The sequence below is a fragment of the Dendrobates tinctorius genome, unplaced genomic scaffold, assembly GCF_039654945.1.
Source record: "Dendrobates tinctorius isolate UK_male_01 unplaced genomic scaffold, ASM3965494v1 ptg000086l, whole genome shotgun sequence".
Lineage (NCBI taxonomy): Eukaryota > Metazoa > Chordata > Amphibia > Anura > Dendrobatidae > Dendrobates > Dendrobates tinctorius.
The window spans coordinates 54,747,600-54,768,729 of record NW_027361754.1 but is presented as its reverse complement, the minus strand read 5'-3'; the positions used below and the strand labels follow the sequence as shown (position 1 = coordinate 54,768,729).

The following is a 21,130-nucleotide window of genomic DNA, read 5'->3' as shown; positions in this document are numbered from 1 at the left end:
TCCGTCTGTACGATGAAGCGTTTCTGGAAGATGGGTCTAATGAGCACGGGCTGTCCGCACAGCGTCACCTTCATGGATTGGTACGCTTCCTCCACCTGGGGGTTCCACCGAACCATGACCGATTTCTTTCCCTTGAGGAAATCGGTTAAGGGTGTTGTTCTCCCCGAAAAATTAGGTATAAACCTCCAATAATACCCCACAATGCCTAGAAAAACCTGTTTGGTGGTAACAGCCTCGATTTTATTTATTTGGGGATTGATAATACGGCTGATCACGTATCCCAAATACCGGGCTTCCTCGAGCCCTACCGCACGTTTCTTGTGATTCGCCATCAAGCGTGCGGTTATGAGCGAATCTACTACCGCTTGCACCTGAGACAAGTGGATATGCCAGTCAGTACTAAAGATGATGATGTCACCTAAATACGCTGACACAAACTTCCGATGGGGTTCCAGCACTATGTCCACCAGCCTCTGGAATATGGCTGGTGCCCCATGTAGTCCAAATGGCAAGATGACATAGTGGTACAGACCCTCCAGTGTTATGAAGGCGGTCTTTTCATTTGCCGACTCCGTAAGAGGCACCTGCCAATAACCCTTGGTAAGATCGAGCGTGGCAAAGTACTGTGCCTGACCCAGTCACTCGATCAGCTCGTCCACTCGGGACACTGGGTACAGGTCGAACTTTGAAACCTCATTTAATTTACGGACGTCATTACAGAATCTTAATGATCCATCTGTCTTCGGGATTAGCACAATTGGGTTAGCCCAGTCACTCTGGGATTCCTCAATTACTCCCAGTTGGAGCATTTGTTTTACCTCACTCGCGATGGCTTGTCTCCGGGTCTCTAGTACACGGTACGGTTTCTGTTATGATTGAGTCACCGTAGGAGGCAAAAATAGAAATGCTAGCTAAGTCCAGAAAACCAGAGAAGTTGGCAGCTATCGGATTGCAGACCCCTGAACCTATCAACACAACTAGCAGTAGCCGTGGGGGGCTCCTACGATGCCCTAGGCCCCTCGATCACAGCCGGAGGACTACATAGCCTAAAGACAGAAAGGGAAATCTAAACTGCCCCAGAGCAGACGCCAAAGTAAAAGGCAGCCCCCCACATATAATGACGGTGAAGCAAGAAGAAAGAACAAAACACAGACAGAAAGATAGACTGAGCAAAGATGGGGCCCACGCTAGCTTAGATAGGAAAGGACAGGAAGGCTGCTGTCTGCAATCCGTGAAAACCCCTATGAAAATAAGAGCCAACAAACTGACAGTAAAAAAGGCCCTGAAGACACTAGGCTTCAAAAAAGCTATGTCAGTACTCAGGAATATTCTGAAGACAGAGCAACAGGCAAAAGGAGATTCAGCTCACCCCAGCAGGGAATGGCAGAATCCAGAAAAGCAAGGAAAACAAAACACTAATGCAAAAAGGCAAAGCAGAAATCTTAGCTTTAGATGAGCAGGAATCAGACTGGTTTCCTAGAAGTCCACAGAGAATTCACCCGCAGGCCAGAAGGGCGTCGGCAGCCTTATATCCAGTCATTAACTCCACTCAGCCAGTCATCATCATCAGCCCCAGGTGTTTGACAATCAGGCTCACTACCTTTCTTCACCAGAAGAGGGAGTTCCTCGGGCCTCAGTAGTGAAGGGGAAAATGAACTCACAACAGTACCTCCCCCTTGAGGAGGGGTCACCGAACCCTCAACCACGCCACCAGGGCGATCAGGGTGAGCCCGATGAAAGGCACGCACCAATCTTTTGGCATGAATATCAGAGGCAGAGACCCAGGAATTTTCCTCCTGACCATAACCCTTCCACTTAACCAAATACTGGAGTCTCCGTCTAGCCAGACGGGAATCCAGTACTTTCTCTACCTCATATTCCATGTTACCTTCAACCAATACAGGGTCTGGAGGTGCAACCCCCGGAACAACAGGTTCAACAAACCTCTTCAACAAAGATTTATGGAACACATTATGGATTTTAAATGTGACAGGAAGAGCCAAACGAAAAGAGACCGGATTAATAATCTCCAAAATCTTGTAAGGTCCAATAAATCTAGGCTTAAGCTTAGGAGAAGCCACCTTCATAGCAATATTTTTTGATGATAACCACACCATATCACTAACCTTAAATTGGGGACCAATGGTCCTATGTCGGTTGGAAAACCGCTGGGCCTTTTCCTGGGAGAGAGATAACTTATCCACCACTTGGTCCCAGATCTGGTGCATTCTCTCCACCACAGTGTCAACCCCTGGGCAGGCAGAGGGCTCCACCTGCCCTGAAGAAAATCGAGGATGAAACCCAAAGTTACAAAAAAAAGGAGACATCAAAGTGGCAGAACTAGCTCTATTATTTAAAGCAAATTCGGCCAAGGGCAAAAATGAAACCCAATCATCCTGATCAGCAGAAATAAAACATCTCAAATATGACTCCAAGGTCTGGTTTGTTCTCTCTGTCTGCCCATTAGTCTGAGGGTGAAAAGCAGAGGAGAAGGACAACTGAATTCCCAGCTTGGAACAGAAAGTTCTCCAAAATCTAGACACAAACTGGACTCCTCTGTCAGATACAATGTTCTCAGGAATCCCGTGCAAGCGAACCACCTGTTGTAAAAACAGGGGCACCAATTCAGAGGAAGACGGCAACTTAGGGAGTGGTAAAAGATGAACCATCTTAGAGAACCTATCACAAATCACCCAAATAACAGTCATCCTTTGAGAGACAGGCATATCAGAGATGAAATCCATTGAAATATGGGTCCATGGCCTCTTGGGGACAGGCAAAGGCATCAACAACCCACTAGAGCGAGAACACGATTTAGACCGGGAGCACGTCCCACAGGACTGCACAAAATTCCTGACATCACGAGACAAGGAGGGCCACCAAAAAGACCGACTCACCAGATCTCTAGTACCAAAAATACCTGGATGACCAGCCAAAGCAGAGCAATGAACTTCAGACATCACTCTCTTCTTCCACTGGTCAGGAACATACAACTTTCCACTGGGACAACGCTCAGGTTTGTCCTCCTGGAACTCTTCCAGAGCACGTCTCAAATCGGGCGAGATGGCAGAAAGAACTACCCCTTCGCCTAAGATGGTAGCAGGCTTGGTCACCACAGGAGAATCGGCAAAGAAGCTCCTAGAGAGGGCGTCAGCCTTGACATTCTTAGTTCCAGGAAGAAAAGAAACCACAAGATCAAAACGTGTAAAAAACAAGGCCCACCTAGCCTGTCTAGGGTTCAAGCGCTTAGCCGACTCTAGGTAAATCAAATTCTTGTGGTCAGTGAGGACCACGACTTGATGCTCCAACCAATGTCTCCACTCCTCAAATGCCCATTTCATGGCTAACAGTTCCCGATTCCCCACATCATAGTTACGTTCAGATGGATAGAACTTTCGGGAAAAGAAAGCACAGGGATTCATTTTAGATGTTACAGGATCCTTTTGGGACAAAACAGCTCCTGCACCAATCTCAGAAGCATCCACCTCTACCTGGAACGGAAGTGAGACATCAGGTTGCCGCAAAACCGGGGTGGAGGTGAATCTTCGCTTCAGCTCCTGAAAGGAAGAAACCGCCTCCGGAGACCAATTTAACACATCAGCACCCTTCTTAGTCAAATCAGCCAATGGCTTGGCAATACTAGAAAATTTTGCTATAAATTGCCGATAAAAATTAGCAAAACCCAAAAACTTCTGGAGGGCCTTCAAAGAAGTGGGCTGAACCCAATCGTAAATGGCCTGTACCTTGGCCGGGTCCATTTCAATAGTTGACGGGGACAAAATAAATCCCAAAAAAGAAATCCTCTGTACTCCAAAAAGGCATTTAGATCCTTTGACATACAGGGAATTCTCCCTCAAGATCCGGAACACAGTCCGAATATGTTCCACATGAGAATCCCAATCCTTGGAGAAGATCAAAATATCATCCAGATAGATAATCAAAAATTTATCGACAAAATCTCGGAAAATATCGTTCATGATGCACTGGAAGACAGAAGGGGCATTAGTGAGCCCAAAAGGCATCACCAGGTACTCAAAATGTCCCTCCGGAGTATTAAACGCCGTCTTCCATTCATCCCCATGCTTAATGCGAATAAGATTATACGCCCCCCTGAGGTCAAGCTTGGTAAACCAGCAAGCACCTTTAACTCTGGAGAATAGATCAGAAATCAGGGGTAATGGATACTGATATTTAACATATTTAATATTTATGTTGAGAGCACGATAATCAATACAAGGTCTTAATGATCCATCCTTTTTGGCTACAAAAAAAAAACCGGCACCTAAGGGTGACGAGGATGGTCTAATATGACCCTTCTCCAACGCCTCCTTAATATAGGATCGCATAGCCTCGTGCTCGGGTACAGATAAATTGAAGAGCCAACCCTTAGGAAATTTACACCCCGGGCTCAGTTCAATAGCACAGTCATAACTCCTATGAGGAGGCAGAGACGCAGACTCATTCTCACTAAATACATCATAAAAGTCCGCCAAATAATCAGGAACATCATGCGACTGAGGAGAGGTGGAAAACACAGGAGCCTCACTAAAGGCACACCGACAACCCCAACTCACCACAGACACAGATTTCCAATCCAAAACTGGATTATGAATTTGTAACCAGGGAAACCCCAGAACAATAGTATCATGCAGATTATGTAACACCAAAAACCTGCAATTTTCTTGATGGTCTGGGGCGACCCGCATTACCACCTGGGTCCAAAACTGAGGTTTATTTTTAGCCAAAGGAGTAGCATCAATCCCCCTCAAAGGGATAGGCGTCTGCAGAGGTGTCATCGGAAATCCAGAACGTTTAGCAAAATCCAAGTCCATTAGGTTTAGAGCTGCTCCCGAATCCACAAAAGCCTTGGCGGAAAATGTGGACAGGGAGCAGATCAGAGTAATAGCCAGAAGAAACTTAGGTTGAACACCACCAACAGAAAACGTGTGTGCAAAGCGTTTCTCGCGTTTAGGACAGACAGAAATAATATGCGAGGCATCTGCACAGAAAAAACACAACTTATTACGCATTCTGAACTCCTGACGCTGCTCTCTGGAAAAAACTCTATCACATTGCATAGGTTCAGACATCTGTTCAACAGGTGGCAACACCTCTCGTGCAGCTCTGCGTTCGCGTAAACGCCGATCAACCTGAATGGCTAAAGACATAGAATCGTCAAGACCAGAGGGAACAGGAAATCCCACCATAGTATCTTTTACAGCTTCTGACAACCCCTTCCGAAAGAGAGCAGCCAAGGCATTATCATTCCAGGTAGTAAGTACTGCCCACTTTCGGAATTTTTGACAGTACAATTCTGCAGAATCACGACCCTGGTTCAATGCCAGCAGGGTCTTTTCAGCCTGATCAATGGCATTAGGTTCGTCATACAACAACCCCAAGGCCTGAAAAAATGCGTTCACATTAGTCAGAATAGGATCATCTGGTTTCAAAGAAAACGCCCAATCCTGGGGATCGCCACGCAGCAAAGAGATGACAATTTTAACCTGCTGCGCGGAGCTCCCTGACGAGTTAGGCTTCAAGGCAAAAAATAATTTACAATTATTTTTGAAATTCAAAAATTTAGACCGATCCCCAAAAAACACATCAGGTGTAGGAATCTTTGGTTCAGCAGCATGTGAATGAGCAAGGTAGGCGGAAATTCCCCGCACTTCAGCAGCGAGCTGCTCCACACGATCAGACAATTGCTTTATCTCCATTGAGAGAAAAAAAAAATTCCCCCTATGGCCTCAGAGATATAGAGGAAAAAATATACACACCTTTTTTTTTTTTTTTTTTTACAATTCCTTCCTGCTATTGAGTACCCTAGAATCTGCGGTATGGCGGGTGATTCTGTTATGATTGAGTCACCGTAGGAGGCAAAAATGGAAATGCTAGCTAAGTCCAGAAAACCAGAGAAGTTGGCAGCTATCGGATTGCAGACCCCTGAACCTATCAACACAACTAGCAGTAGCCGTGGGGGGCTCCTACGATGCCCTAGGCCCCTCGATCACAGCCGGAGGACTACATAGCCTAAAGACAGAAAGGGAAATCTAAACTGCCCCAGAGCAGACGCCAAAGTAAAAGGCAGCCCCCCACATATAATGACGGTGAAGCAAGAAGAAAGAACAAAACACAGACAGAAAGATAGACTGAGCAAAGATGGGGCCCACGCTAGCTTAGATAGGAAAGGACAGGAAGGCTGCTGTCTGCAATCCGTGAAAACCCCTATGAAAATAAGAGCCAACAAACTGACAGTAAAAAAGGCCCTGAAGACGCTAGGCTTCAAAAAAAGCTATGTCAGTACTCAGGAATATTCTGAAGACAGAGCAACAGGCAAAAGGAGATTCAGCTCACCCCAGCAGGGAATGGCAGAATCCAGAAAAGCAAGGAAAACAAAACACTAATGCAAAAAGGCAAAGCAGAAATCTTAGCTTTAGATGAGCAGGAATCAGACTGGTTTCCTAGAAGTCCACAGAGAATTCACCCGCAGGCCAGAAGGGCGTCGGCAGCCTTATATCCAGTCATTAACTCCACTCAGCCAGTCATCATCATCAGCCCCAGGTGTTTGACAATCAGGCTCACTACCTTTCTTCACCAGAAGAGGGAGTTCCTCGGGCCTCAGTAGTGAAGGGGAAAATGAACTCACAACAGGTTTCATTCGTACCCTTAAGTGAGGCTCAGTGACAATGTTATGCTGGATGACAGATGTACTTCTGGGTAATCCTGAGAACACATATGTATTCTCCTGTACCAATTTCCGCACCTCTCGCCGCTGCTGTTTCGAGAGGGTGTCTGTTTTCTTTACCACTCCCTCGACCTCCGTCCGGACCGACATCGGAGGGTCCCCAGAGGATATGTTGGGAGTCACCTCCATAAGCATACACTCCCGGTCCTTCCACGCTTTCAACAAATTAACGTGATACAACTGTTCGGGTTTCCTTTTCTCCGGCTGGTAAACTCAGTAGTTTACTTCCCCCACTTTTTCCCGAACTTCATACGGCAATTGCCACTTGGCCATAAGCTTGCTTTCGGTGATGGGCACCAAAACCAACACCCAATCTCCTGCTTTAAAGGAGCGGGCCGTGGCCTTTTTGTTATATACACAGCTCTGCGCTGCCTAAACCCCCACCAAGTGCTCTTTTACAAAAGGCATGACCGCTGCAATTCGGTCCTTCATATTGGCCACATGCTCAATGACACTCTTATGTGGCGTAGGTTCCTGCTCCGACGTCTCTTTACCTACATCCAGCAGACCGCTAGGATGCCTGCCATACAGTAGCTCAAAGGGTGAAAATCCCGTGGAAGCCTGTGACACCTCGCGAATGGCAAACATCAAGTATGGCAACAACATGTCCCAATCCCTTCCATCCTTGGAGACTAGCTTCTTCAGCATGAATTTGAGGGTTTTGTTGAAGCGCTCTACTAGTTTGTCGTTCTGAGAGTGGTACACCGACATGCGCAACTACTTTATCTTGAGGAGCCTGCACAGTTCTTTCATCACCTTGGACATGAAAGGAGTCCCCTGATCAGTGAGGATCTCTTTCGATAGCCCAAGGCGACAGAACATGGTAAAAAACAACTCCCGGGCAATAAGCTTTGCCGAGGTGTGCTGAAGTGGAATGGCCTCCGGGTACGACTACTAATATGTGTTGGTGGCCCCGGGCGGATTTTACTATTGGCCCTACCAGATCCATCGCAATCCGATAAAAAGGTACACCTATACACCTATAATGGTCAGAGGCACAAATGGACTCCAATAGGTTGCAGTGGGTGAGGTTAGTTGGCACTCCGGACACGTATCACAATACTTCAGCGTAGACCTCAGGCCAAAAAAAATGCCGCAGTATGCGCTCTTGAATCTTTTTGGCCCCCAAGCGCTCTACTAGCATGTGGGTGTGAGCCATGTTGAGCACAGCCCGATAGTAGGATTGGGGCACTACCAGTTGTTCTACCACCGCATCCCAGATTTTATCAACCCTGTATAATAACTCCTGGATGATCACCATATGCGGGAAAACCGTCCCCGCACCCCGTTGCTGAGCCACCCCATTTACCTCGATTACTCTTTCCCGTGCCCGGGTCAGAGTGAGATCCTGGAGCTGAGCTGTCCCGAACTTACCAGTGGATACTTCCAGATCGAGGATCGATGGCGTCTCCTCGACCTCTCCTGCCATTACCTCTAGCGGAAACCTATCGGGGTTACACTCTGTCCATAGGTTGGTGACCCCTACGGCAGGTATTCATGACTTGCGATCTTCAGGTTCCGCACCTGGAATAGCATTTACCTTGGAAGGGTTAACCCTGGTCTTTCACAGGGACCATAACAGTGGCAAGTCTCTTCCCAATACAGTCCCATACGAGAGAGTCTTTACCACTCCCACCACGTCTTATTTCTCTGCACAGGGTGGAAAACGTAACCTCCGTGGTCGGGTACTCTCGGAGTTTCCCATGTATGCATACTACCCCCACTTTCCGTTCATTGGGGTTGTCCCCGGCAAAAAGGAACCCATGAACCAGAGTCACTAAGCTGCCCGAGTCCAAGAGAGCGTCTGTTTGGTACCAGTTGACGAGTACCTGGCACAGTTGTTGTTCGCTGCTGGCAGTGCCTATAGTGGCGGTGCAGACTGGCTGGGCATACATAGACACACCATGAGTATACCTGCAGTCCATGGGTTCAGCTTTCAGGGAGCAGTTGTCAGCCACATGTCCGGGGTCATGGCACCGTCAACACTTAATAGCTGGACCTTGGGGCCGACTTAGGGGATACGGGTCTCCTGACACTCTCCCTTCGGGATACCCCCTTTGTACGGGCTCGGTCCTGATTGGCCCCAGTAGAGGGTCATAGACTTTTCCCAGGCTCCTGGGTTGGTGGGGCCCGACGTGACAGCCGTAGTGGAGCCATGTCCTGTATAAAGTCCTGGGTGGCCATGTACCGCTCAATCAGTCCCACCACCTGCTCTAGAGTGCCCGGGTCCCCTTGCCCCAACCATCGCTGTATGGCTGCTGGCAGAGCCTTCACCAGCCGGTCAACCACCACCTTCTCCACCATCTGGGCTGGAGTCAAAGTCTCAGGTTGGAGCCACCTTTTTACAAGCTACAGTAAGTCATACACCTGAGACCGGGCAGGCTGGGCCTCCACAAAAGTCCATGCAAACACCTGTTGGGCTATCACGTAGGTATTAACCCCCAGTCGGGCAAGTATCTCACCTTTTAGCTTTGCATAGTCCTGGGCGTCCTCCGGACTGAGGTCAAAGTAGGCCTTTAGGGAATCACTCCTCAGGAACAGAGCCACCACTTCAACCCACTGGGAAGCTGGCAGGTTCTCCCACTCTGCCGTGCGCTCATATACGGTGAGGAAAGTTTCCACGTTATCTTCCGCACTCAATTTCCTCAAAGCAGAGTGGACCTTGTCTCGGGCCTCGCGACGTTCCGGGGTCGGCGCTGCAGCAACAGGTTATTGGTCTGTTGCTGTTGTTGCTACGTGAGGAACAGCTGACTCAGGATTTCCTCCATTTTGTCTGCAGGCCTGGGTTGCAGTGTGGCAGGCCTAATGACAGGGCAGGCCTAATGACAGACATGCAGCTGGCATTGAGGTTTGGCTCAATTCACACTGCCCGCATTCTCCAACCATATGTAGTGCAGTGGGGTTGGTGCAGTGTGACAGATAGGCAGGAACCACAGGAAAGTTCACAGCAAACGTGTTTAATGTCCAAAAACTCACACAGTGCACAACACACGGTATCCTTCGGATCGCAGCCGGGGCGTCACAACAGTCTGTACATGAGACTGGTTGCCGAGGGTGACTGGACCACCATATCACACTGTGGGGTGCCAGGCATTTGCTGCTCTGGGCTCTGTGCTACCTCACACAGGCAGGACGCTGTAGAGCCACCTGCTCTCCTACTACAAACAAACACTGACACACCCAAACCCTATACTCCAGGGTTTTTAACTGGAATCTGTGGCCATGGGCCACTTGTAAAACCCGGCTTGGAGAAGCGGACCAGTTTCACACGTCCAAATAATTCCGGTACCGTAAAAAACGGTACCGGAGCTATCCATGTCCGTGTATCCGTGTGGATACGTGGCACCTCCGTGTGGCAACCGTGTGCCGCATGTGTGCCATATCAGGACCACATGGACGGCCGCCGGGAAGAAGCGCTACAGTAAGTGCTGTTCCCGGCGGCTAGTGCTGAACGCGGCTGTCATTCTTCTCTCCTGCTCTGCCGGCAACAGCGAGCAGGAGAGGAGAATGAATGAAAACCTGACATGGAGTCCCCCTCAGTTTGTGAACCAACCAGACGAAATTTACAGCTGGAGGCTGCAGCCCTCAGCTGTCAGTTTCATCAAGGTTGGTTCTCAAGAATAGAGGGGTCCCCACGCTGTTTAATTATTTAAATAAATAATTTTAAAAAACGGCGTGGGGTCCCCATTTGTGACAACCAATCTGACGAAAGCTGACAGCTGAGGGCTGACATTCTCAGGCTGGTAAAAACATCAGCCCCCAGCTGCCCAGAAAAGGTGCATCTATTAGATGCCCTGTTTCTGGAGCTTTGCCTGGTTCTTCCCACTTGCCCTGTAGTGGTGGCAAATGGGGTAATAAGGGGTTAATGCCACCTTTCTATTGTAAGGTGACATTAAGCCCGGATTAGTAATGGAGAGGTGTCAATAAGACACCTCTCCATTACTAATCCTACGATCAGTCAAGGGTTAAATAAACACACACACAATAAGAGCAAAGCATTTTAATGAAAGAACACAATACACACAGTTTTAAAATCTTTATAACACTGCTAATTCCATTGCGATGCCACCGATCTCCTGTAAAAAAGGTGAAAATAATAAAGCAACAATGAACATTACCTGTCTGGCGCTCAGTCATGTCCCTTGGCGTAAATCCATATCGGGGGTTAATCAGTTTACAGGCGGAGTGCTGCTAACACAGCCGCACCCGACTGTAAACTTCTGTATAATGAATGGAAGCAGCCGGCGCAGACTCAGTGATGAGCGGTGACGTCACTGGCGCATGCTTAGTAACTAGTGGTGACATCACCGCTCATCACTGAGTCTGCGCCGGCTACTTCCATTCATTCTACAGTATCTTACAGTCGGGAGCGGCTGTGTTAGCAGTGCTCCGCCTGTAAACTGATTAACCCCCGAGATGGATTTACATCGTGGGACGTGACTGAGCGCCAGACAGGTAATGTATATTGTTGTTTTATTATTTTCACCTTTTTTACAGGAGATTGATGGCATCACAATGGAATTAACAGTGTAATAAAGATTTTAAAACTGTGTGTAGTGTATACTTTCATTAAAATACTTTGCTCTTATTGTGTGTGTGTTTATTTAACCCTTGACTGACTCTAGGATTAGTAATGGAGAGGTGTCTTATTGACACCTCTCCATTACTAATCCAGGCTTAATGTCACCTTACAATAGAAAGGTGGCATTAACCCCTTATTACCCCACTTGCCACTGTTACAGGGCAAGTGGGAAGAGCCAGGCAAAGCTCCAGAATAGGCGCATCTAATAGATGCGCCTTTTCTGGACAGCTGGGGGCTGCTGTTTTTAGGATGTGGTGGGCCAAGATCAATGGCCCCTTACCAGCCTGAGAATATCAGCCCTCAGCTTTAGTCAGGTTGGTTGTCAATTTTTTTAAATTATTTATTTAAATAATTTAAAAAAACAGTGTGGGGACCCCTCTATTCTTGAGAACCAACCTTGATGAAGCTGACAGCTGAGGGCTGCAGCCTCCAGCTGTTTCGTCTGGTTGGTTCACAAACTGATGGGGACCCCACGTCGGGTTTTCATTCATTCATTCTCTCCTGCTCGCTGTTGCCGGCAGAGCAAGTACATGTTGCGGGCCGTGTGTCCGTGTTAAAACGGACATGTCAGTGTATTTTGCACACGGACACACGGTCCGTGAAAACACGCTGACATGTGCATAGACCCATTCATTTGAATGGGTCTATGTATGTCAGTTTCTCCGGTACGTGAGAAAACTGTTACTACACGTACCGGAGCCACTGACGTGTGAAAGAGGTCTCACCGGGTTTTCCTGAACACTGCCTTGGCCAAATAGCTTGACCAGGTCTACACTTACTTTTATTTTGCCTTGTGATTCACAGGCGTCCTGCTGTGAATACAAGGCATTCCAGTGGGTCTAATAGGACTCAGTCCGCATCCTGGGGGATAAATATCGACCCTTGCATATGATCCCCCTCACTGCCTCACACAGGGTACAGAGTTACTTGCTTACATGTTAGAATTCTTCTGTTCATTCTGAATATCCGCTTCCACACTAGACTTTTGTTGCTCCAATGACTCGATTCTCTCCTGACAGGCCTTCACTTCTACCCTGTTGCAAAAATAAAAAAAAAATAAGATTTTTGTTTTTTACTAAACACAATCCTTTTTTCTTTGCGGTGGGGGAATAATAAATAAATCTAATTGAAAAATCCAAAAGTCATAGATTGACTTATCTTTTAGAGAGCTAAATGACCAGATAAGCAGTTTTGAGGTTTGACCCTCATGGGCAGGGCTTCTCAGGAGATCATTAATGTCACTACATAGTGTTTCAAGTGGCTCAAAGAGGCTAAAAATGTTTACAAAATATTTAAAAAATTAATAAAGAACGAAAATCATTTAATTAAATTTCTTTTCTCAATCTGAAAATAAATTAATATCTATATTTGGCATGCCTGAGACTTTCTGATAAATTAATACATAAAATTATTTGGCCCATACGGAAAATTTAAAAAAAAAAAAAAAAAAAAAGAAAACTCTAGAATTGCCTTATTTGCAAAATGCAAAACATATAACATGTTCATTGGGTTTTAGTGTATGTACCCCAATATCATACCAATGAAACACTACAATGCCCTCATTAAAAATATTGACAAATAAATCTATAGGTATCATAAAATGGCGATTTTTTTTTTTAAACCAGTAAAATATAAACACTGATTTGGTACTGTCGCAATCATATTGAAAGATCATGTGTACCGTGCATTGTACCCCTTAAAAACAAACACTCAAAAGTGGCACAATTGCATTTTATGTCACTGTTTCACCCACTTTTAAATATTTTCTAGTACATTATACAATTCTGCCATTTTCGTAGAGGGGACGTAAAAAAAGGAAAGCATAAAATTAAAATTGGCGGGAGGGGGTAGATCTAAAGCGAATTTATTTTTCAAGTGTAGGTCCCCTTTAACTGTAGGTTGGTACCGATGGGGCTTGATGGGTCACATTAGCCCCCCTCCAGTTCTGGGTCACTGGCTACTGCTGTTATTGGCTTTGCTTATAAACCACGTGTTCTTCTTTTCTATGGGATGCAGAACGTTCACGGTAAAATTACGGTGCCGGTGGAGCTGTCAATCTTTATAATGAGGCCTGAGGTTCAGCTGAGATTTCTGTAGGGATTCCCAAGAAATTTTCTGGGGAACATTATTACTTGCGATGGCGTTATAAAGCCGACAGAACGTAGATACGGCGTCTAGACCTAAATCCTGGATGTTGTAAACTGGACGAGAAAACAAACCTGACTTTCTGAATCATTAATTCTTTCTCCTGTTGAAAACTGTCGAGCTGGTTGAGTTTTTTACGCAGTCTGAAAGCCCGGACCTTATCGACGTGTCTTGTACCTTTCATCATCTCATCCTGATCAGTATACTGTTCACTGGACCTAGACGTGAGGAAAAAGCAGATGCAGAAATGTATTTTTATCACCGCAAAGAGAAAATGTCAACTTACATCTTAATAAATGGCAGAAAATGACCTGAAGCTTCTGTTTTACATATATTTAACACAAAAAAGCCCTTTCTTTCATACCACAGTCCGTGCTAAAAACACAATTAGTAATCTTGCAATATTCACACTGGTCATTGGGGCTTATTTAGACTCATACGTCCTATATTTTAAGGAAGACTTTTCAGCAGGCTCTTTATCATCAGAGCCAGAATTACACTGACAGGTGACTCCTCCACACACCGCTGATAATCATACTCATGTCTATGAGGAGATCTGGAGAGATAGTTGCTTGTTCTGCTGACGAAACGGGACCTTTAGGAGAATTGTGTGCAGCCCACCATAAATTCTGGGTAATGGGGATCCACAGCATCTTAAAGCACCGCTCCAGCGGTTTTATTTCTTTCACCTCCAGAGAAGTATCAGTAATGCATGTTCCTTGCTCCTAGCAATATACTTACCAGCCGCCATCTTCTGCTCTTTCCAATGCCGCTCCAGTCCGATATTTCCATCTTGTGACCGAAGCTTCTGTCTGACCGGAAGTCAGAGGTGACGGTCACAAGATCCCAGTGTAAGGTCCTTGTTTGGACCCCATTCTGACTCTCAGACTTTGATGAAATTTTTTTTTCTACTTAAATGCATGTAATTGGGATTAAAAAAAAATTTAGCAATTGTATATCAATACAAATTTTGCACTGTTTGCCTTCTATATACTCTGTGTAATGCAGCCTATTGCTGCCTGTAGAATGAGTTCACACAGCATCTATCAGTGAGCCCGCCATGACGCTCTGAGGGAAAGTTTTCTTATCTGCCTTTTTCTGAGCTCCTCTCAGCTGACTTATGACCATGGACAGCATCAAAATTGAATGTGACGCAAAACAAAGAGCCGTAAAAGTCAAACGGTGCAACGTTTTTAGTGAAACCCAATTGCAAATATAATTTTTAGTCCCGACTACATGCATTTAAGTAATAAAAAATAACGAAAAATAAATTGGACTACCCATTTAAATCCTTTATCCATTCATATGCATAAAGTAGATGCACTTTGCAATAAGTGCCGGACATCAGAGATATAAAGGTGTGAATATGGCTTCTATTTAGCGGGACTCAGGTTAAAAAAGTATTTTTATATATGTGTCTAATAAATGCGTGAACACCGAGACTCAACTTCTGGTTGGTTCCCATAGTTTACACAACTTTTTTTTTCCTGGAGGAGCCATTTAAATGTATACTACATTTTCCTTGGGAAATGACACATTATGTCTTAAAAATGGACCCGTTATTTCCATTTTGCATGTTTTTCGACCGCATACACCATTTATTGAGCTATTCCGTTGCAATACCGGTATTATATCTCCGCTAGTATCGCCAGTCACCATCAAAGCGGTTCAGCAAAAAAAAAGCTCATTTAGTAGTTATGCCCCAAAATAAATAAATACCTGCGCTCAGACGAGTTTCCGAGAAAGATTCAACCTATTTCGTGAGAGTTTAATGCTCCGAGGACCGCATAAAAATAACATAAAGCCGATGCCGAATGGTTCTTGTTTGTTATCTGTTTCCCTGTGTGCATCATAAACATCTACGGTAAAATCACAGCGATCATAATGAATTCCCCAGATAAATGGCACGAGAAGCCGGGGACGGGACGGACGCCGCTTACCAGTTAGATTCGGAATCAAAGCTGTCACTTAATTCATCCGTGGCGGCGTCTTCAAGCTGATTTTTTTCTGTTGCGTCTCCAAAAGTGTATTCATCACCTTGAAGGAGAAAAGAAGCAATAGAACTGCATGAATAAACACATAATTATCTGCGGCAGAGGAACGGCGGAGACAATGGAAAGGAACCATCTGACGTGATGCATACTTGTAGGACGGGAACGTCCAGACCAACGGCTAAAGGGTCATTGGGGTATGTTCACACTGAATTTTTTATGTGGATTTTTACGTGGATCCTCTTAGAAATCCACATCAGAAAACGCTTTAAAATGCTCTTCTAGTTGATTTAAAAGGGATATCAACATTGTTGTTCATACAGGAAGTTTGTGAACAATGCCTTAAGGGAAAAAAAATTATTAATTCTTTGAAGTGGATTCCTAGAGACATTGGAACCAAACTTGACAATGAAGTCAAAAGTCTGCAAACAAAGAACAAAAAAATGTGGAAAAGAAAAATGTTTCGCAAAAACTATCCAAAACCATATAAAAAAAAAGTCAGAACTGAAAACCTTGTGAAAAACGCACAGAATCTGATGCAGCAATTTTTTTTTTTCAAAACCACGGAGGGATTTTTATCAACTCCAAAGAAATACAATTGTGTGAACCCATAGGGTATGTACGGTATATTTTTTCTGCATTAAAAACTCAGATTACGGCCTGAAAACCAAGGAGTAAATTACAAGCGATAATGACCCCAATGCAGAAAAACTACAGTAAAAACGCTGAAAGAACGGACATTCTGCATTTTTTAAACAAACATATGTAAGAAGAAAAACGCATTGTGTAAGTGACATTTTACAAATCTCATTCATTTTGCTGTTGCTGTAAAATACAGTTTTTTTTTGTACATCATAAAAACATAGCAAATTTATTTTTCTACCCAAATCTCACAATTTAGAAAAGCAAAGCACGCTCAGACCAGCTTAAAAAAATGATATGTGGCTTTTAATGCGGCACGTCACCTTTAATATGCTCCTCCTGAGTCCAGAAGGAATCTGTTGGGTTTTCCTCTCCGAAATATGAGGCCATCTCTGCTTCATCCTGTGAACTATCCAAAACGACTGAATCGTCCATATCTAAAGAAATATTCACCTGTATAGCGCCAAAAAAAGGCAAAACGGAGAGAGGTGAGACTTAGCAAGCAAGAATAAGGTGCAAATGAAAAACAGGTTAAAAATCATCAAAAAGTAGATGGAAAATCCTGCATTCGTAGCTTCTTATCAGTCACCAGTATAAGGCCACAAGAGAAAAATAGACCGAATCCACCAATTTTAGAGGGGTCGCCTAATTACCTCCAAACTCTCCCCAGAGAGACAGTGTCAGGTAACAGAAGAATTGCCCATACTACATCTCAGCGCTCGATCCTTTTGATGTCAGGGAATATAAGCCAAAACCTGATTTTTTATTTTTTTTTTTTGCACTAAACCGTATCATTAAGCACAAGAGACAAATGTAGCATGATAAAAACAGGAAAAAACACAAGAAATGCCAAGCAAAACCTGACATTTTTCTGCAGCTTATGGCAGCAAAACCAACAAATTTCTCAATCTTCTCCATTTTGTCAGTCCAGATGTCATCCAAGGGTGGTTCCTTTTTTTTTTTTTTAATGACCCATTGACTTGCATGGCTGAGTGCAATCCGATTTATGGATGCAAATTGAGTGTGCTGTGTTTTGGGGTTTTGTTTGGACACGTGCACGACCCCAAAGAATAAGATTGATGCGAACGCGGTCCGATTTTTTGCCGTGCCGCACCCGGACAGAGCCTACGGTTGTCTGTAGGAGCCCTAAGAATGGGTCATCAATGCCCATAAGGGGTCCTATCATCTGCTTTCTCCGGAGCGCGCCGTTCTCCGACTTCCTGTTTGGTGGCGGCCGGTGCGTTTCTGAAGATCGCCGGGTCAGACCAGATTCATGGTCCAAACTGTGCTCTGATGGGAGAGGTGCGAGGACACTGAAGCTGGGCAGATCTATCGCCCTCCCACCAGAAAACTCCTTAGGCCAAGATCACATATGCGAGAAACACAGCCGAGTCTCGCATGTTAATACCCGGCAATGTTGCCAGCACGCGGATCGGAGCGTGCGACGCATAGCAATACATGGAGCCGCACGTTCTACTCCCGAGTGCCGGCGGCAGTGCCGGGTATTGAGACGCCAGACTTGTGCAAGTTTTTCACAAGTGTGACCCCGGCCTTACAAGCAACGTAGTAAACGCTCGCTCCTCGTTGAGAAAACCAACGCCTGCTAAAAGACCGCAGAGGTGGCCGGTAACCTAGGCAACAGGAATTAAAAATCTTTCTGTTCTTAACAGGGGGGAAAAAAAATGGATGTGTAATTCAACCTGATCCTTAAAGGGGTTGTACGGGCTTTTCACATAATCTCAGTACATATCTGGGCTGCAGAATTATGATAATAAGCAATTTACTTTCTGTCACTAGTTTGCACGGTTTTCTAGATATTCTGAACAGAACGTCCAAGGGGGGATGTTATGGCATTGAAATGAGAACTAGTCGTAACCTCCTACTCTACTCCAAACATGCCCTCTATAGCAACAACCCCACCCTCCATAGCTACAGGCCCACCCCGTCTACATGAAGCAGCCCTCATCACACAGTAACGAATTCTTCCCCTCCAGCAGCCTCAGTGCAGAGAGCTTCTCCTCCCCCAGACACACACAGTTCTCTATATCTATGGAAAGTGAAACTAGTGAGGAGGGAAAATCGTCCTGTACGTTAGGCCTGTTTCACACTTCTGTTTTTGACCATCAGTCAAAATCTGCCGGTTTTTGAAAAAAACGGATCCGCCATTTTTTTTTTGCGGATCCGTTTTTTTCCCCATAGAGTTGCATTACCGGCGGATCTTGGCGGATGGCCATCTGTTGGATCCGTTTTTTTGCAGATCCGCCAAATTTCTTGCGTCCGCCGACATGCCTGGACGGACCCTGCAACTTTTTTTTGCTGCAGGATCCGAATTTTACAGTGCGCATGCCCGGAGGAATGAAGTCAGCTGGAAACTTAACCCTAAAATCCTTACTGGCGGACGAAAAAAATTCTCTCTCTCTCTCTCTCTCTCCTCTTCCCGGACAGCGGTTCCTTTAAAATTTTCCATTCGGCGGATCCGTCAAAAAAAAACGGTCCAGTAGCATCCGTTCACATCAGTTAACAACGGATCCGCTTTCCGCCATTTTGGCGGATTTTAACTGACACAAAAAAACGGAAGTGTGAAACAGGCCTTACGACTAGTTCTCATTTCAATGCCATAACACCCCCCCCTGTTATGATTGAGTCACCAAGGAGGAAAAAACAAAACACAAGCTCAGCCCAGAAAATCAGAGAGGATGGAAACTAGCGGATTGCAGACCCCTAATCCTATCACACAACTAGCAGTAGCCGTGGAGTGTTCCTACGGTGATCCTAGACACCTCGTCACAGCCGGAGATCTACATAAGCCTAAAGAGAGAAAAGGGAAAAACTGACTGCCCCAGAGCAGACCCCAAAGCGACAGGCAGCCCCCAACATATAATGATGGTGAAACAAGATGAAAACACTAACACAGATAGAAAGATAGGATGAGCAAACGATGGGGCCCAAGCTAACTACATAGGACAGGACAGAAAAGCTGCTGTCTGCAATCCGAGAAAACCGTGCTAAAAATATTACCAACACAACTGATAAGCAAAAAGGACCCTGAAGTCACTAGACTTCAAAGCCTATATCAGCACTCAGAATATTCTGAAAGCAGAGCAAAAGAGAACACTGATCAAGGAATAAGAATCCAGCACACCCCCGGCCGGGGATGGCTGAACTGATAAAACAAGGTAACCAAAACTAATACGTTCAATAGCAGAGCAAAAACTTATCTTTGGGAAGCAGGAATCAGACTGGTCTCCAAGAATCCAGCAGAGAAATCACCAGCCACTCAGAAGGGCGTCGGCTGCCTTATATCCAGTCTGAAGTTCCTGTTACCCAGTCACAATCCACCTGATCAGGTGTTTGGTTTCTTTCATCCAAATCAGCCTCACTACCTTCCTTCACCAGAAGAGGGAGATCCTCGGACACAAAAGGTGAATGAACAGAAGAGCTCACAACACCCCCCCTTGGATGTTCTGTTCAGAATATCTAGAAAACTGTGCAAACTAGTGACAGAAAGTAAATTACTTATTGTCATAATTCTGCAGCCCAGATATGTACTGAAATTATGAGAAAAGCCTGGACAACCCCTTTAAGACACACAATCTAAAAAAATAAAATATAAAAATGAATAAAAAATATTATAAACCTTAATATTTATTACTGAATAAATCTATTGTTAAAAAATACTGTATTCCCTTGGGGCTTATTCGTCACTTTTGTTGTGCTGCTGTTGGATTTGCCGCAAAATTGATGCAATGCAAAAAGTGCAATCAGTCGCGACTTCTGCAGCAAAAAAAAAAATAGACTTTCTGGATTATTGAATGTATTGGATGCCAGATTAAAGGAATTTCATTGTATTTCACCATAAATATGTATCTGCTGGCATAAAACAAAACAAGAATGACTTACCAGCATTAAATAAACCTGCAAATGCACATTACTGACGTCTATAGACGTCATGTTACCGAATAAGGCTAATTAAAGGGGCTTTCGGCCATGTAAGCACATTAATAAATCATGTGCTGCAAGGACACAGCGGCCCCCCATATAACCCGGCAGCACAAAGGCTCCTGTAGGAAAGTCACCTGGAAATAACAAGATGGAAAAGTTTTACCTTATTTAAGTTTGTGTTTCTTGCATGCAGACCTTCCGCCGCCAGTGGCTTCCCCGGAGAGGAAGGACGCGTCCCCATGACGACGGAAGCAACCATTATGTGTAGGGGGGTGAATGCTACTGTCCCGCTTGACTAGAACTGTATGCGATTGCATTCGGTAAAATGTACCTATTGTTGTCTGATAGTATACTGTTCCGATATCCTTACGCATAAATGAGATTAAAAAGAACAGTGTTTACATTCAGGGAGGCAGATGGTGCAGTCCAGAGTCAGGCTGAGGGGATGCAGTTACCTCAGGGCGGCATTCATCATTCTTCATTGTGCTCTGTGAGGGGAATGGAGGAGGCGGCGACTGCTGACTTTCCTCTAATAAAATAATTAGTAATAAAATAGAATAAATTATCTTAAAAGTGGAACTTAAGTCATAATTCTATGATCATGTTGGTTCTATACACACGGGACACTTTTTTTTATATTTATTAGACTATTTTTTTAATACTTAAGATAAAATAAGAATAATAAGGGGCCTCATAGTCATTCCACCTGCAAGAAAAGCAATAAAAAACTGCATTTGCTGAAGCTTAAAGATTCACATGTTCATGCATTCAGTATATGGTCTGTGTTTTACCTCAGTATGTGTAATCCAAAAGCGGGAGCGGAACAATCAGAGGAAAAGTAGAATAGAAACTCGTCACCACTTCTGTATCACCCACTCCTGGTTTTGGCTTACAAAATCTGAGGTAAAAAAAATCAAATACTGAACGTGGCTTTAGGGTATGTTCGCACAGCCTTTTTCAAGAAAAAAAGAAGATTCAGGAAACGCCTGTATTTTTGTGTTTTGGTTTTATCAAGTGTCTTTTCTTAATATTAATTTCCTGAGCATCTTTTTTTTTTTCATGTTTTTTTGCCCACCGGTGGGT

The 21,130-nt window shown here is 44.8% G+C and overlaps 1 protein-coding gene across 1 annotated transcript in view; it reads right to left on the bottom strand.

The window, feature by feature from the left end:
- The window catches only part of CFAP74 (cilia and flagella associated protein 74), a 269,418-nt gene extending 249,164 nt beyond the window's left edge, over window positions 1–20,254 (bottom strand). Inside the window, exons 1-5 of the mRNA XM_073585414.1 lie at window positions 20,211–20,254; window positions 16,429–16,558; window positions 15,413–15,509; window positions 13,547–13,690; window positions 12,263–12,361 (exon numbers count right to left, since the gene is read on the bottom strand). Of these exons, the coding sequence (XP_073441515.1) occupies window positions 12,263–12,361; window positions 13,547–13,690; window positions 15,413–15,509; window positions 16,429–16,540 (452 nt within the window). The 5' untranslated portion in view covers window positions 16,541–16,558; window positions 20,211–20,254. The remainder of the gene's footprint in view (window positions 1–12,262; window positions 12,362–13,546; window positions 13,691–15,412; window positions 15,510–16,428; window positions 16,559–20,210) is intronic.
- Between the last annotated feature and the right edge of the window lie 876 nt (window positions 20,255–21,130).